At 39.5% G+C, this 16,311-nt stretch overlaps 1 protein-coding gene across 2 annotated transcripts in view; it reads left to right on the top strand.

Annotated features, from left to right (window-relative positions):
* Positions 1-383: 383 nt before the first annotated feature.
* The window catches only part of sash3 (SAM and SH3 domain containing 3), a 28,564-nt gene continuing 12,636 nt past the window's right edge, over positions 384-16,311 (top strand). For both annotated transcript variants that reach the window (XR_487739.2, XM_007891733.2), the window contains exon 1: positions 384-519. Coding sequence is in view for 1 of the 2 variants with exons in the window: in XM_007891733.2 (XP_007889924.1) it covers positions 463-519 (57 nt within the window). In the remaining variant the exon portion in view is untranslated. The remainder of the gene's footprint in view (positions 520-16,311) is intronic.

Genomic DNA, 16,311 nt, shown 5'->3' with positions numbered 1-16,311 from the left:
ATCTCAACCTCAAGGACGGCTACTCCGGCAACACATTGCTCTCCCCCCAGCAGTGTATTGGAGTGTCAGCCTCGTCTGTGAGTTCAAACTCCAACCAAGAGTGCTATCAACTGAATCAAGCTTCTGTATTGGGCACTTGCACCCAAAACACTACTGAAAATATAGTACTCTACAATTTACACTTGTATAGCACCTTTCACGTCAGGAGGACGTCTCAAAGCACATCGAGTCAATATGGTAGATATGGTATTAGATATTGTCTTCCAAAATGCAGCAAAGGGGAAACAAAGCACTCAGTGAAGCACTTTACAGGTTAGACTGACATTGAGTTTCAGATCAACTCTGTCAAATTATGGTAATGACTGGTCACATGACCTGCTTCCTGTGACTTCTCTCTCCTTCAGTTAAGCAGAACCTTTGGTTCCGAAAACATTTCAAAACTTTTTTTGTCTGAAAACAACAATGCTGCGAAGAAAACCTTCCAACGCTTCAGAAAAGGAACAGAATCGCAAACCCAAGGTAAGAGGAATCAGCTAACTTTCATTAAGAGTCAAGTGAGGAGATGTTTAGGACGACTTTCACAGTTGATTAAGCACTAGTTACATGGTGCTGCTCATTAATGCATGGCTCCAATCACACCACACAACCTCTCACTGAGTCACAAAATTCAATGCTTCTCCACATCTACACTGATACATACCATACTAGTTCATATAAACAGCAATCGTTGCACTTACTAGTTTAAACAGCAATTCAAGCACTCTGACAGAAAGGATATTGGGTGCCTGTGTTTGCTTCAAACAATGACTGTACAGTGTAGCTGTTGAACTACAAACTCCTGCAGTTATTCAGGTGCCAGATACAAAATTATGAAAAAAACTCCATAGTCCTAGAAAATATTTTTTTAAAAGAATCTATGGAGACAGTGATCTGCTACAAAGTCCCATGGGTTCCAAAACCTGTTATAAAATAACCTTACTGCTATTGTACACTGTACACTGAACAGAACAGAGTGGGTAGAAGGAAGGGAGACATATAACAGTTAATTTGTGGTTGGAATGTTTTCTTCTCTTTGTAGTCAGTCAGGGTGTTGTTCTTTATGTACGTCAATTAACATATTCTTCTTGACAATATATATATTTTTGATGGTTTACAGTTAGGGAGAATTAAACCGTGTTTGAAACACTTCTGGTTTCTGGTTAGCTGATATTTCCATCAGGAAATAATTGTCCACACAATGACGGCTGGCCCACAACACTCACATTGTCCATTACAGTCTTGCTTGCCTCAGACATGTTTCTTCACATCTTACCAAATGCTATGACAGTCAGCTGCCTTCCAATTAGGTAAAAACAGTTGCTTGCAGATCATGAAGGATTGCAAATAGAAAAAAAAAGCACAATCTATTATCATCACAGAATGTTTGGACGAGGAAGGCCCTTCAGCCATTTGACCATTTCTTTCTGCATTACCTACTCTACAGCCTTCCTATTGAAGCCTCATGAGGGTTTGTTAAGAGTCCAGCGTCCTGACCCGAACCACTTTCCTGGTGACCTGTTCCAGTTGTTGACTATTCCCCTTGTAAATCAATACTTTTCAAACAGTGTACCCAGAAATTGCCCTTCACAACCTTCAACCCATGTTTTGTGACTTGCCTTATCTGAAAGTATTGTTCTGGGTTAATTTTTCCTTATCACTCTCAGCATCTCAATAAACAAGTGGATCAGGCTGCCAGGAAAAGTAGCATTGGCCACAATGCTGGACTCTTTTAAAGCAACTTGATGCTGTGAAGGGGGAAATGTTAGGGTTGGAGTTTTTGGTCAGATGGGCCAAACAGCCTTCTTCATCCAAACCCATCCTGTGTGATGTTGCAATCTTTAAAAGCCTCTTTGAGGTGTCCTTTCACTGCCAAGTATCCCAATTTAAGCTGGTCCTTCCTCATCAATTTAATTCCAGGTAAATTAGAAACAGCAGAGTTTCAATGAGTGCAGAGGGTTTTAAGAAACTAAAATATACATTTTTAGCCAAAACAAAACTGTGGAGCAGAAGAGCTTAAAGGAGAACTTCACCGAGAAGAGAAGTAACTTGTGCCTTCAGTGACTCAGTTGGAATGACAGAAATTGCCCACTTTCCTTATTATTTTTGAGAAATCAATTGGATTCAATTTCTAATTGCATTTCATATCTCTAATAACTCTGAGCTTCAAGGAGCAGCTGTGCTCAATGTCAGAAACAAAGAATTTGTCACTCAACATCTCTGTGCCGATTAAAATTTTAATAAGCATGAAATTCAACAGTTAAGCTCAGCCCGAGCCATCGTGTTAATTGTTTTATTGTGGTTTTATTGAGATCTCAAATTTCCCAAATTGACTGCATCAAGTGGAGGAGAGACTTTTGACAAGAACATGAGAGAATTTACATCTTCATGTAACTCAAAGCATAATCAAGCAGAATACAATTATACGATTAAAATAGCAACTGCAAGTTCTATTGAATTTTCAATTTCATTTATGTGATTCGAGAGGCAGTCTACGCTTTTACTGAGAATAAATGTCAATCGTTTTTATTCAATTTGAAGGAAAGTGTATTGCAAGATAAGACCACTTCCAAATTCAAAAGAAATATTCTGGAAATTGCTGAGTGCTGATGAAATGTACAGATCACAGTACAGTATAAAATGGAACTCAGCCCCTCTAGATCTGTATTGATAATTTCATACAATCCTTCATTCTTTTCAATCTTCATTTACAAACTTTTGAAGTTAAAGAAAGTCTGCTAAAGTTACTTCCACGATCCTGAGATCTTCATCATAATGATATTTATATTTGATACAATGCCTTTAATGTCGGAGGATCTCTCAATGTAGTTTACATTTAGACAGTGTCTTTCACGTTGGGATGTTATTTCAAAGCACTTCACAGTGCACGATTGGCACCCAAGCTGGGAGCAACGGCTCAAACTATATTCTATGACGAGAAATGAAAGTAGGGAGGAGGTAGCAGAGGTTATTTATATTCGTGAAGAGAAAGGAATCGCGTTAAAGGACTGAAAAATGGCCAATGTAATACCCTTTTTAAAAAAGGGCGATAGAGCTAAGCCAGTCATCTGAATGTCGGTTGTGGGAAAGGTATTATAATTTATATTAAAAAATGAAGCTAGTCACTTAGTAGAAGATAAATATAATTAAGAGCAGACAGTATGGATTTACGAAAGGAAAGTCATGCTTGAGCAATCTTAACAAATTCTTTGATGATGCAACCAATAAGGTAGAGGAGGGAAATGCAATGGATGTAGTATATTTGGATTTTCAAAAGTCCTTTGATAAAGTGCCACTTGGGAGGCTCATGACTAAAATAGGGGCATGTGGAATCAAGGGAGAGACAGCAGAATGGATTAAAGAAGTTAGGAAACTGAAAGAGAAAACAGTGAAGAGGAATGCAGAAGAATGTAAAAAGACAAACTGGCTAGCAGAACGGCCAGATAGTTGGCAAATGAAAATTAATGTAGGAAAATGCAAAGTAATAAACTTCAGCAGGAAAAATAAAGAAGCTGCCTATAAATGGTAGGAACCTCAGAGGAGTAGAGGAGCAAAGCGATCTGGTTAGTCAGATCCACAAATCTGAAAGGGGGAAATTCCTCCACATTCCTCAAAAATCTTGTTCTGTGACTAACAACTAAGAGTTGTGCTTCTTCCCCTCCCTCGCAAGGGGAAGCGAACAATAGATGGTAAAAGGAAAGGTTATGGTCTGAGCATAAAGATCAGAACCACAGTATTTTGTGACTCACACAGGATAGAAAACAGCCCCAAGTTACAATATTTGGGTATCACCTATTTTTGCCTCGTCTGAACTTGCTGACAGTGGCAAGCACTGAGTTACCATAAGAAAAGACAAGAGTATTGTAAGTGCTCCATTGAGCAAACACAACCCAATATTTATAACCTATGATTGTTTGTTACTACTGGTAATAACGATATTGTATATTGTATATTGATAAAGTTGAGGCACTCTATGATCCTATGTCCAATGCATGGATTCATGTGCATCTGAATTGAACTACTTGTTAAATGTAGAAAGATTGCATTGTCTTGGCTTCTCCAAAAAAATGCCATAAGTGAAACTCTCACCACAGCTAGGGGCCACTTTTATTTCTGGTTTTTGCACATAACCGACAAGTTATTTTTGTAAAAATTACGGTACATCGAGTTTTCTCAATTCCCATGCAACTAAAACCGTGACTATTACAAATGCCAGGAACCATATTGAGTTAACAAATCAATGGCCAAAGAAACATCAGTCCAGGTTGGATTCCAGCTTACATCAAGAGCAGGAAAGGACAGGTGCTCTATTTTGCAGTCAGGTTAACACAGGTTCCATGCAAAAGTATAGCATCAATTTCCCATTGTTACTAATCTGCAGGTCAACAGGAGAGGAAGGGATCCATGATGTGGGATGTGTAAGCTACACGCAAATGTTTCATTAGATAGCGACCACATATTTTAAGACCACATGTAATTCCTCCCGTGCACATGTTTACAAATGGTTTACAGAACTCACATAATGGAAATGTACGGTGGAGTGCTATTCTGAAATACAAACATATTCACAAGATTAGATCAGATGAAGAAGGCACTTCGGCTCATCCGATCTCACCCTTCTGCGGGTTTTAGTGCCCTGCAGTCAGGCAACTCAGATACCTAAAGCTGAAAAAGAAATCTGTGTTCAGAAACAATGTACAATATACAGCTTCCCTTATCAGGAGAAACCCATTTGCTTTACCCTCAGGGTGTCAGTTTTACCAGAGGAAGTGCATGCAATCAATGGCCAGCACTCGATCACTCTCAGAAAAGCGCTCACTCTCTGCATTCGTTAAACGATGCAAAACCTTGAGATCTACCACATGCGGATTCTTAACAGAATGGATTTTTTTTGTTACGCCTTTAAGAATGCAAAATCTCATTCTAAACACATAATGAAACGGTTGCTGTTTTTTTAAGCATCCAGCACACTATTGCTACAATAATGAAAGTCAGCCCTGTTAACCAAAACCTTGTATTTGCCTACTTTTTACAAACCGGGTAATTTCTCAAAGTCTCTTTGTTGCGAAGATCAAAATTTGTGCAGTATCTGCACACATTACATTTGCCTCACCAAATGCTTTATGTAACAGATCAAGAATGAAAGAAATTGACAGAAAGCAGAAACAGCACACAATAATAGTCTTGTTAGAAACTGCTATCGGAAACTGTCTACAGCTTTGCCCAACCCCTCAGACCCTTCAATTGCTTAATCTCCCTCTACAGAAGTCAAACAATGGACTATTCATAACCATTCATAAATACCCCACTGTCCAATACCCACTCAGCTTCAGCTACTACTGAGGGATTCTACCTGTCCTGCGTGTGGTCAAAACCTGGATCATTAATGTACAATCACCAACAGATCCCATCACTAAATCTTGTATTTGCTTGCTATATGCAATATATCCTGTGAAGTGCTTTGAGATGTCTTCCCAATGTGAAAGGAGCTATATCAAATGTAAGGATTATTATTATTACTACACACCGACAAGGGCCATGTAATTTGTACTATATCATGCCTCCATACTGCATTCCACCATAAACTCAATAACAACACAGGAGCTGGAAGTGAATGCAAGGATATATCCACTGACCTCCAGCCACAGGAATCGAGATGCATGCAGAATAAGAGATGCTCATGCCTTGCAATTCACGGCACCTGGAGACCGTTAATTATTCTAAAATAGAATTAGATAAATCACTGAAAAAGAGGAATATTAAAAGATTTGAGGGGAGCAAGTGAGAGCATGGGATTAGCTCAGCTATTAATGAGTCAAATGGCCCCTTTCTGCGCTGTAACATTCTATGACTCTGTGTAGAAGTATTAAATTATTGTTGAACTTTGGCCATAAATTAACTGTTGATCTGAGGTTTAATCTTCCGCTTAATGTATACAGAAATAAACACCAAGTGAAACCAGTTTTCAAGTCTCCACCTGTAAGGAGACTGTCTAGACTGTGTATCAAATCTCAATACTATTTGCTGCTCAATTTGCTCAGCTGTCATTCTGAGCTTATCTCCGAAATAGAGGAAAGTCTCAATAACTAGTTTGGGGAGATTGAAAAAAAATATTGGAGTTCAGATTGTTGGCTAGGACACCAGGAGTTTAATATCTAATTGGAAGGGCAGCATCTCCAACAATACAGCGCTCCTCCATCACTGTAATGGAGTGTCAATGCAGATGTGGTGCATGAACCTACAACCTTCTGACTAAGAGGCAAGAGCGCTACCAACTGACTGAGCCAAACTGACAACTGAACAAGAATGCTTTGTGGCTCCTACCCATCTTTAAGGGAAGGTTGGTATCAGTATGCATAGCATAATCAGCCTCCACAATATGTTATGTTGTGGTGAGTGAGCATAGAAACAACCTCAAATTGCCACTGTTCAATGGTGAGGCTGTAACCTTCTGAAGCAAGGAATTCTGATCAGCGACTCTTGATAAAGGAGTGAATATAAATCCAGATTCCGTCACGGTGTAGCCACACAGGAGTAAATCAAACATCCAGGTTCACTGTATTTTAATCAACTAAATGTCACTGCAAATAAGAGAAGCTGTGAAGCAATTTCTGTGAACAGTGAAAATAGGTCGCCCATCAGGAAGTGGTAAACTTGTTCAGCAAGCTTCATAGCTCCCTATTGTAACACAGAGTTGTGAAGTTGTAAGCAACTTTCATCTGTAGATACCTGCTTGTAAATGCGCACAGGAGGCCTGAAATTCCACCTAGTCATAGCCTGCAACACCATTTTATCTTAAAATTTGAAATCATGAAGAACTGTAGAAAGGTTATGAAAATTCAGGCTTAATTTGGAAGCCGGTTCTTTTTTCTAACAGCAGAAAGAATTTGAATTCCAGACTGAAATTGAAGGATTTTCCTCAATTATGTATGATTTAAAATTTTAGGCCAAATGTCTTAGAGGCTAAGAATAGGTGGGATTTCAGGACTAACGAAATACTGTTATTGAGCCCTATATATTTCACTGCTGAATTTTATTAGTATCACACACCATGTTCATTGCAAACTTGCAATTACTTCTATCTCATAGTTTAAGAGTACTCTTGGCAGATTGAGGGAGGAAGGGAGAATATTTGATGTATTTTGAAAACAAGATTGAGCCAGAAAATACTAACCCCAAATGGCCAGGCCAGCGGACACTGGCAAGTTAATTGTGATCTGATGCACTCAGATAGAAGTTTAAATGCACCAAACTGATAGATGTACCCTTGGTGTCAGTTACAGCAATACATTTTTTAAGATGGTTTTGAAGGCACGGAGAAAAGGCACAAAGTGATTTTGAGAGAGGAGGGGAATAGTGGCTGGTGGGATGGAAAAAGTGAAGAAAGCCAAGAGTTAGAAGATACGAGCTGGAACGACCTCCTGACATATCCAAAAATTCCACAACACAAAAGTGTTTGCGTCATGATACTCACTCAAAGAACTCATCTTTATCTGTTATGTGAAACCCTCAATCCTTGCTCATCTTGGAGAAGTGAAAGATACACAACTGGTGCATTTCTAGCAAGTTGCTGTAGCAGAATGGAGGATTTGATCTGTATCTGATCACCACATCTCAACCTAACAGATGATGATAGACATCCCTCAATGTTAGATTTACACAGTGATGTGCTATTTAAAATCGAATCTGGCCATTGTAGTGCAGCTCAGACCTGTTGCACAAGATTGATACAACATATGGAAAGTGCACGGGGGAAAACCTAATGGGTTGCTTGCTGAAGAAGCTGAATCCTTCTCTATGCATTTACATATACGTCATTGGGAGTTTCCCCTCCATGCCCAAGTAAGTGGTCTAACTGAGGAATGTACTCTGAAACCATAATCCAGGTTCTTTTACCAAAATATACAGTAAACTGATATATCGTCACTCCAAGGGAAAAGTGCTCAGTGACTCTATATCTGTGGTGAATGTAGGCACAAGTCTTCCAGGGCCACTAGCGGGCCAGGAGGATCTACACCAACACAAACCGCGGCTGCGCAGAGCGAGCAGCTGTTAGTGTGACAGAGTGCCCTGTCCCCACAACTGTCGGTTTATTTGTTGAAACTTTAAGTCTGATACTGTACTTTAAGTTTAAGTGCCGTTAGAGTATACAATACAATTTCGCCCACAAAATACGCAGTCACTACACTTTACAGTATACTCTGTGAAGCGCTTTGAGACGTCTCACCAAACTGAAATGTCTCAAAACACATCAGGGATGATGAGTTACTTTGAAGTTTAATGACATATTGTGTAGGAAAATGAATGAGCAATATCCCACAAGGAACCATCAGATGAAAGATCATTTTGTTTTGGTGAACTTAGATGAGGGAAGCATACTAGCCAAGACGTACAAATGCTAACTCCTGTCTCTTTTTAAAATATTGGAACTTTATCGTCCACTTTAACAGCCAGACAGGACCTCAGCTTAGATTAGATGCTCCTATAATGTTTTGAAACTTGAAAACTCAACCATAACACAAGAGAGAGTACAACTAACAAGGAGCCAAGACAATATAGGTTTATATTCCCTGTTGTACCTATTCAATGCTGCAGTGTTGTGTGTGCAAAAGTGAAGACTGAGGAGTGACAGAAATTTAATGGAATTATAAGATCGATTTGGATGAAAAACGCTCTTTGGTCCATCAGAACTCATCCATTCAGAACACCCACCCTACTATTTCCTTCTATTAACCCCCCCACCCCACCAACCCCACACCTTATCACAAAATTAAGCTGTTTTTTTAAATAAATTGGTACTTCTTCTCTTTCTGTGATCGTAGCTGAAGTAGGTGAAGCGGCTTTCACATCAAAGACAAATTGCGTAGTTAGTTAGTTAGTTAGTTAGTTAGTTAGTTAGTGAGTAAGTTAGTTAGTTAGTTAGTTAGTTAGTTAGTTAGTTAGTTAGTTAGTTAGTTAGTTAGTTAGTAACCTAACCAGGAACTGCGAGAAAGGGGGAAGTGGCATATTCAAAGGCAGGATGTGTACTCCTGGGCTGAGTGCTGCTGGCACCCACCCTCCCCTGAAAGTTTGTCTGTAGTTCTTACAAAAAAACATGCACCACAGTGTTTGCAGAACAAGATCACCACAACCCACACAAGAAAAGAAAGCGACCAAGCCAAGGTTAATATACCTGCAAATAAAAAAAATCACTCAAGTTAGTACTTTATTTTCACTGCTGTAGTATTGAATCTCGATTCTTAAAATTTCAATTTGTAATCCAACGAGGTTTCGCAAATCACCAGTGGAACCTTGTTCTGCATTGATGATTGTATGTAGAATTTGTCTGACGCAAAGAGTGTAATTCAATTCAGCAATACCTCACAGGAAGCAATGCAAGTATTTGCACTTGCAAGTTTCCGTTTGTATCTCTTTCTGGCACTGTGAAGTGCCGCTCCCACTTTGGTGACTAATGCCCAAGGGGAACAGAACACAGACTTGTAAGATTGCCAGCATCTCCTTCCCCAATTATCACAGAATACAATTTAATTTACATAGCACCTTTCACATGAGGAGGACGTATCAAAGCTCTTAACAATGCTGGCTGGACACCTGAACTGGGTGGAAGTTGGCTAGTCTGTCAAAACAAATTAAATTATCAAATTATCAACTCACATACAGGCGCTATATCAAATGCGAAGATGATTATGCTTAAATCAATACTTAGCAGATTTGCTAAGAAATTACAAAAAGTCCGTGACACCAACTTAGAGAAACCCCATTCCAACTCAGTCTATAACTGGATTCCCTCGAGTCAGAGTAATCTGCTTCCAGTTAACGAAAGGATTACTCACTTTTCATTTCTTAATTAAGAAATCAGTGAAGAAACCATAAAATTGACCCAAATATTTTGGGAGTTTTTAGTTTATTAAAATCCTTTTAAGTCCAATTGTAAAATGCAGACAAATGGGAATTTGGAATAAAAATCTAACAAATCTGTGTGCGCAATTACTGCTGCGCGCAATTGGCTGTCCACAAAACACACAGTCACTACACTTTACAGTATATCCTGTGAAGCGCTCTGAGATGTCTCAAAGACGTGATAGGGTGCTATATCAAATGCAAGGATTATTATTATAAACCCACATATTAAAGAATTCAACAGTTAAAATTGAGATTTTATTTTTGGATACGAGGTTGACACATAAAATGCGTGATTAATATTCCTTTCCAGTAATCTATTCCTATACAAGAGTAGACGTCATTGTGTGTGACCAAATCTGGGAGGTGGAGGAAGAGCTGGTGTGAATTTGCATAAACACCCCAAAAAAGAAGCAGATATCACAGTGAGCGGAGGAAGTTTGATAGCAAAGCACAAGGTGTTTCCTTTTAAGAAAAAAACCCAAGCATAAGTCAAGGTTGGAAGGTTATGTGACGGCAACCGCAGTTCTGCGTGCCTCCTTATTCAGGATTGACAGCTCTGATAGAGGAAAAGCAAAACTGCCCCTTAGTGGTGGTAAACATGGAGCCCATATAATCCATGCTGACACTCCAACGCACTGCTAAAGGTGCCTCCATCGGATGACATGTTAAATCGAGTAGCCGTCTGCCTGTTCAGGTGGACGTTAAAGATCCCATGGCACTATTTGAGAAGGTAGGTTCTCAAGGCTCCCCAGCCAACAATACCCCAATAAATTGTTCCATGGTAATCGGTGAATCATTGCTGCGCACTATTTAGCTGTCTTGTTTGTCAACAAAATACTCTATTTTACAGAATATCCTGTGAAGCGCTTTGAGATTTCCTCCCAACATAAAATGTATCAAATGTAAGGATTATTATAAACTAGAACTAATATAATAACAATATCATTTAACTATTATAACCAAAATGGGCAAATAGAAAAAAGAGCGAAGTGCAGGGACCATCCCCTCTGGTCATCAAAGAGATTCTTCACACAGTAACACCCTCTACTTCTGAACACCAGTTAGACTGTGGTTACCAATTCCAAGCTTGGATTTTAGGAGTCTATAGATTGTTTGAGGAAGGGAAGAATGAGGGAGGTAAAATGTAGGAGACAATGTAAATATTGGAGATATTGTCCCTAATCTCATGCACTGATGTAAAGCACATTATGTCAGTCTACAACAACTGCTTGCATTTACATAGCGTCCTTCCCAAAAGGTCAGGTCCCGGAGAGTCTAGAACAGATGGAATTAATGTAAAACAAATTTTTTATAAATTCTGCAGTCCTTTCGTTTCCGCTGTCATTGACATGAGGAAGGTACCCTTGAAGTGTAAGTGAGTAACTGAAATGATTGAGGATCTGGGGCTGCTTTCAGTAGAACAGAGAAGGTTGAGAGAAGACCTGACACATGTTTGTTTGTATATTATGAGACCTTGTTATAATAAATAGAGAGATGTTATTTCCACTGATAAATGAGTTGGTCACTAGCGGGCACAGATTTAAGATAATTACTGAGAGTGCAAAGGCAGAGAGTTGTTAGGATGTGGAATACCCTGCCTAGAATGGTGATTCAGGCAGAATCCATTCTAGCTTTTAAGAGTGAATTAGATAAATACCTGAAAAATGAGAAATATAAAATGGGGAAAAAACAAGAGAATAGGACTAAAAAGGATTTAGCACAGGCATATTGGCCTCCCACTGTGCTATACATTTCTATGGTTATACCTGCTCCAGAGCTTGCGTGCGAGTTCTTTTTATTAGACCTCTAAAATTCAGTCCAGTGGTTTATAAACCCGAAAGCAAACTTCACACAATGATTAACATTGAAACACCCTCATCAAGAACGTGATAGTAAAACTGAGAATAACAGCAAGAACGGTTAAATGGTATAAGTCTAATCAGGGGACATTATAAATCACAACAGTAAAGTTCAGCAAGATTTACATAGTTCACCTACAAATATACAGTCACTACATTTTACAGTTATTTATGTGAAACGCTTTGAGATGTTCTGACAATGTGATGAAGTACTATATCAAACGCAAGGTATTTTATTAAATCTGCCTTTGCCCTTGCAAGAACTGGGGGGAAATTAATTGACAAAAAAAGGATTAAGCATCCAGTATAGTGACTGTGAAACATAGAACATTTCAAGGTCATAGTGCTTGCTGAGTTCCTTATGCCTTGGGTGTTGCCAATCTGGGTCCAATACTCTCCAGAATTGGGCAAGTCTCCAGGGAGAAAGAGCGCATTCCATTCCAGACGTGAGGACATTTCCATGTGTGTTGGTGGCATATATACGTGGAACTCTCAGTCTGGTTCGGATACCCTTAAACATGGTGCTGGGTTTCTGCACGGCGTTGGTCAGCCACCTGACTGACCAAAACAACACTTGACAGGTCAGTTAACATGAAATGTAATGACTGTATTTCCACGCGTGCTACAAATCTAAACTAATGACACAAGGGCTTTAAGAATCAAACCACAAATTCCTTATGGGGTAAGTGACTAAGTGGATCGCTTTCAAAATTTGACAAACTAAGGCAGATTGGGTCATTATCCAGAGGAATTGCCAGCCATGTATACTTCCTGTAACCATGTTGCATACAAGATGTAATCTTTCTATTTTTAAAGGCAAAATTGGACATCCATCCCCAAAACTATACAGCCTATTATTACAAAGGCCATTTAGAGAAAGTTAGAGATGTTAGTATGAAAGAGATAAGCCGTTTTTTTAAAAAAATCAGTACTTGGGTTTCCCTAAACTTAAACCAGTCATTGGCAGTTCCACCTTCAGATGAAGGCTTCACCTTCACATATAGACTTAATTATTTCTGTTTGCTTCCAACAGTTAAACATTGGTTATCCAAAGTTGCCAAAAAGGGACTTATTGCGTTGACACTGTGATGCCCGTCTGGCTCAGTGGCAGCACTCCCGCCTCAGAGTTAGGAAGCTGTGGGGTTCAAGCCCCATGTCAGGAGTTTGAACTCGTATAGTCCAGGCTGACGCTCCAATGCAATGCTGGGGTGTGTTGCATTATGCAAGGTGCCGCACTTTGGATGAGACGTTAAACCACAGACCCATCTGCCTGTTCAGGTGGTTATTAACGATCCCATGGCACTATTCAAACAGAAAAGGGAGTTTCTCCTGAAGTCCTGACCCCCAAATAAAAAAGTTGTTCACTTCATGGTTGTTTGTGGGACATTGCTCTGTATTGTGAATTAAAAAAATAAACTCAGAGCAACAGTTTAAGTTGCATCAAGATAGTAGAATATGAGGACATAGGTTTAGAATTGCGAAGGGCAATTTCAGGCAGATACCACAAAGTATTTATTTACCCAGAGACTTATTAACAAGACTTTCCTTTTTTACTAGATTCAAAATCCCAGGAGTAAATTTGCTCACTGGAGACCTGCTGTAACCCAGCCACCTTTGGGACTCAGATCGCCCACATCAGCAGTGCAGAGAGGAACAGTTCTTAATCTTTCCTCCAATACTGTAGCACTGACTCTCCTTATACAGATTTGCTGCAAAAAATAATCCCAAACTAAAGCTGCCGACTGCTGCTGTTTTCTGTAACACTGATGACACGGCTGTTTTTCCTACAGCTTTCATTTATGCAATTGCTTATTGGCATTCTTCTTAACAGATAAAATGGGGATGTAGTGAATAACCATCCTTCTGCGTTTTACTCATATACAATTCCAACCGTTTTTACTTGTGAGAGTTCAAGTGCACTACTTCCCTATCACCCACAACCCTTCATTCATTCTCTTATTAATGAGCAAGTGATTCCCTGAGCCCCGGATTTCTAGAACCAATATGGTTACGTCACGCCAATCAAGTCTGTTATCACAATAATGATAAATTATTAACAATAATAATCCTTGCATTTGATATAGCACCTCATTACATTATTCAAAAATCAAAAAGGACTTCACTTGATTTTCCTGTGTTGGCAAGTTATTAAACACAAGCTGTTAAATGTCTGAAGTTCCACCCATCTTGGTCTACAAGACCATTTTGTCTTAACACTCAAGATTGCAGAGTTGTGGAAAATGCTTTAATTCAGTTTTCATTTGAAAACAAGCTCTCTAAGAGCTGCAGAAAAGCAGCCTCCAACCTTTAAGAAGGGTCCACAATCCTGATGTATCTTACATTTTAAGAAAAGATGGTCTTACAGGCTAAGACTAGGTGGAATTTCAGGCCTCTTGAAAGATGGAGGAGGATGTGGCATCACAAGTAATGTGATCCTCACCCAACTTCCACACACTGGTATGATCAGTGCAATGAGCCTGTCTCTCGCTCCTTCCTAAATAAATTGATAAACAAACAGTACATTCAATATAGTACCTTTTTACACTGGGAGAAAGTCTTGAGGTGCTTCACAGAATATACCGCGAAGTGTAGTGACTTTGTACGTTATGTACTTCAAATTGCACTTAAAGACGTTCCTCTTCGACAATGCCTAAGGTCACCTCCCTTTTCTCCCCATCTGGCATCAAACTCTGCCATCGTTTAGCACTCCGAGCCACCACCCCGCGGGAAGAGCGCTATATAAAGGCAAGTTGTTGTACTTCCCAGCCCTGAGATGGTTAGGACAACCCCACCACAGAGATTAACTAACTCAGTACAGTACAATGATCAAACCTGAGAGCCTCCTGGTACATGGCTATCACCAACCTGGACAATGGAGTCACGTGAGGGAGATTTGCAGATTTAAAGCCTGTGCTTTTGCAGAGAGCACCCAAATCCCTGCACATGTAAATAACCTGAATTGAGAAATGCAGAGGGGCACTCGAACTTCAGAGTTTGCATTTTTATACCTCACTGAAATGTCTGAAAGCACTTCACAATTGCAGTCAAGAGCAGGGGTCAATTTTGCAGGCATCCTTGCAAGTAAGGTTCCCCCATCCATTGCTGCCAATTGTTCATCATTGAAATATGAAAGATATCCAAGTGAAGTTCACTTAGAGCTCAAATACTGAAGTTTCCATCAAACAGCCCCAAACACTCTCGACTAGGCCAAAGAGAATCTTAGTGATACAGCATAATAACAGCGTGAAATAATGAAGGGACACCATACTAATAAGACAAAATGATCAGAGGAAGGTGCTAGTATTGTATATTGTCAAATAAGGTACTTAAACCTGTATGATGGTTTAGAGATAGACAAAGGGGGTGTAAGATAGCGATTTCCGGCAAATGCTTTAACCAAAGCACATCACTCAGACGTGGAACGCCACCCGAAGGTTTATTGTGCCGGAACAATGGAATATTTCAGAATTGGTCATTTATGTTGGGGTGATGCTTTCCAGATTTTTTTTATTTAATTGGTTTCGTGATCCATCAAGCGAGGGATGTCAGGTCTGAAGGATGAACCATTTCTAATTATCGCCAGCCTCAAGCATATCTTGACCCAGACAACATGTCATCCCAAACCTCAGGAGAACACTTCTTCTGCACCAGTGATCTAATTTTGTCACCTCCCATACCAGACAGCCAGAATACTAATCTAGTCACTTTTCTTCAACAGTGTTGTGATGGTGTTCAGGTCCCATCAGAAAGAGGATTGAAACACACCACAAATCCACTTGGTTTAAGGCCCTTTACGGCTGTCTGAGATGGGAGATTTTCATCCCATCATCTCAGAATAAAATCAGACTTGAAGGGAAACAGGACTAATTGACTTCTGCTACCTCGCCTGCATTTAAAGAATTTCTGATGTTCACATTGCAATAATATCATGGTTCTTCGGACTTCAAAAAATGACAATATCAATGAACTATCAAATATCAATAGATATCATCAATCCCATTTTTTGATTGCAGTGGTGTCAAGGGCCACTTCAGTGAAACTTGGTGTCTTTATCCCAGGCTTATATTCCTATACCAAATATGACTCCAAATTCAAATGAATGAATTTACGAGAAGTTGCTGGCACAGATTGTGTTTGCCTGTGCATCATTCACTTTCAATTCTGTTATATTTTGTAAAGAGCTCGAGAAATGTATTTTTACAGGAAAGGTGCTAGTTGCAAATTATTATTAATAAACTGTTTCCATTACCCAACATAGAGTTGTCAGTCAGACAGCTGGAGCTCAGAAAACATTTTTTCACATGAAGTAGCTGTGAAAATATGGAATGTACCACCACACATGGTCATAGAGGTAGAACTGGGATCTTTAAAAGGGAGGTCGATAGGTACCTGAGAGGCATAATGATATTAAGGGGTACAGAGAAAAGGCAGGGAAATGGGATTAAAAGATCTGACATGAATATTATCTAAATAGGCAGAACAGGCTTAATGGCTTCCTTTTGCTCTTACGTTG

The sequence above is a fragment of the Callorhinchus milii genome, unplaced genomic scaffold (assembly GCF_018977255.1).
Source record: "Callorhinchus milii isolate IMCB2004 unplaced genomic scaffold, IMCB_Cmil_1.0 Scaffold15, whole genome shotgun sequence".
NCBI classification, from domain to species: domain Eukaryota; kingdom Metazoa; phylum Chordata; class Chondrichthyes; order Chimaeriformes; family Callorhinchidae; genus Callorhinchus; species Callorhinchus milii.
This window is presented reverse-complemented; position numbering and strand designations above follow the sequence as displayed.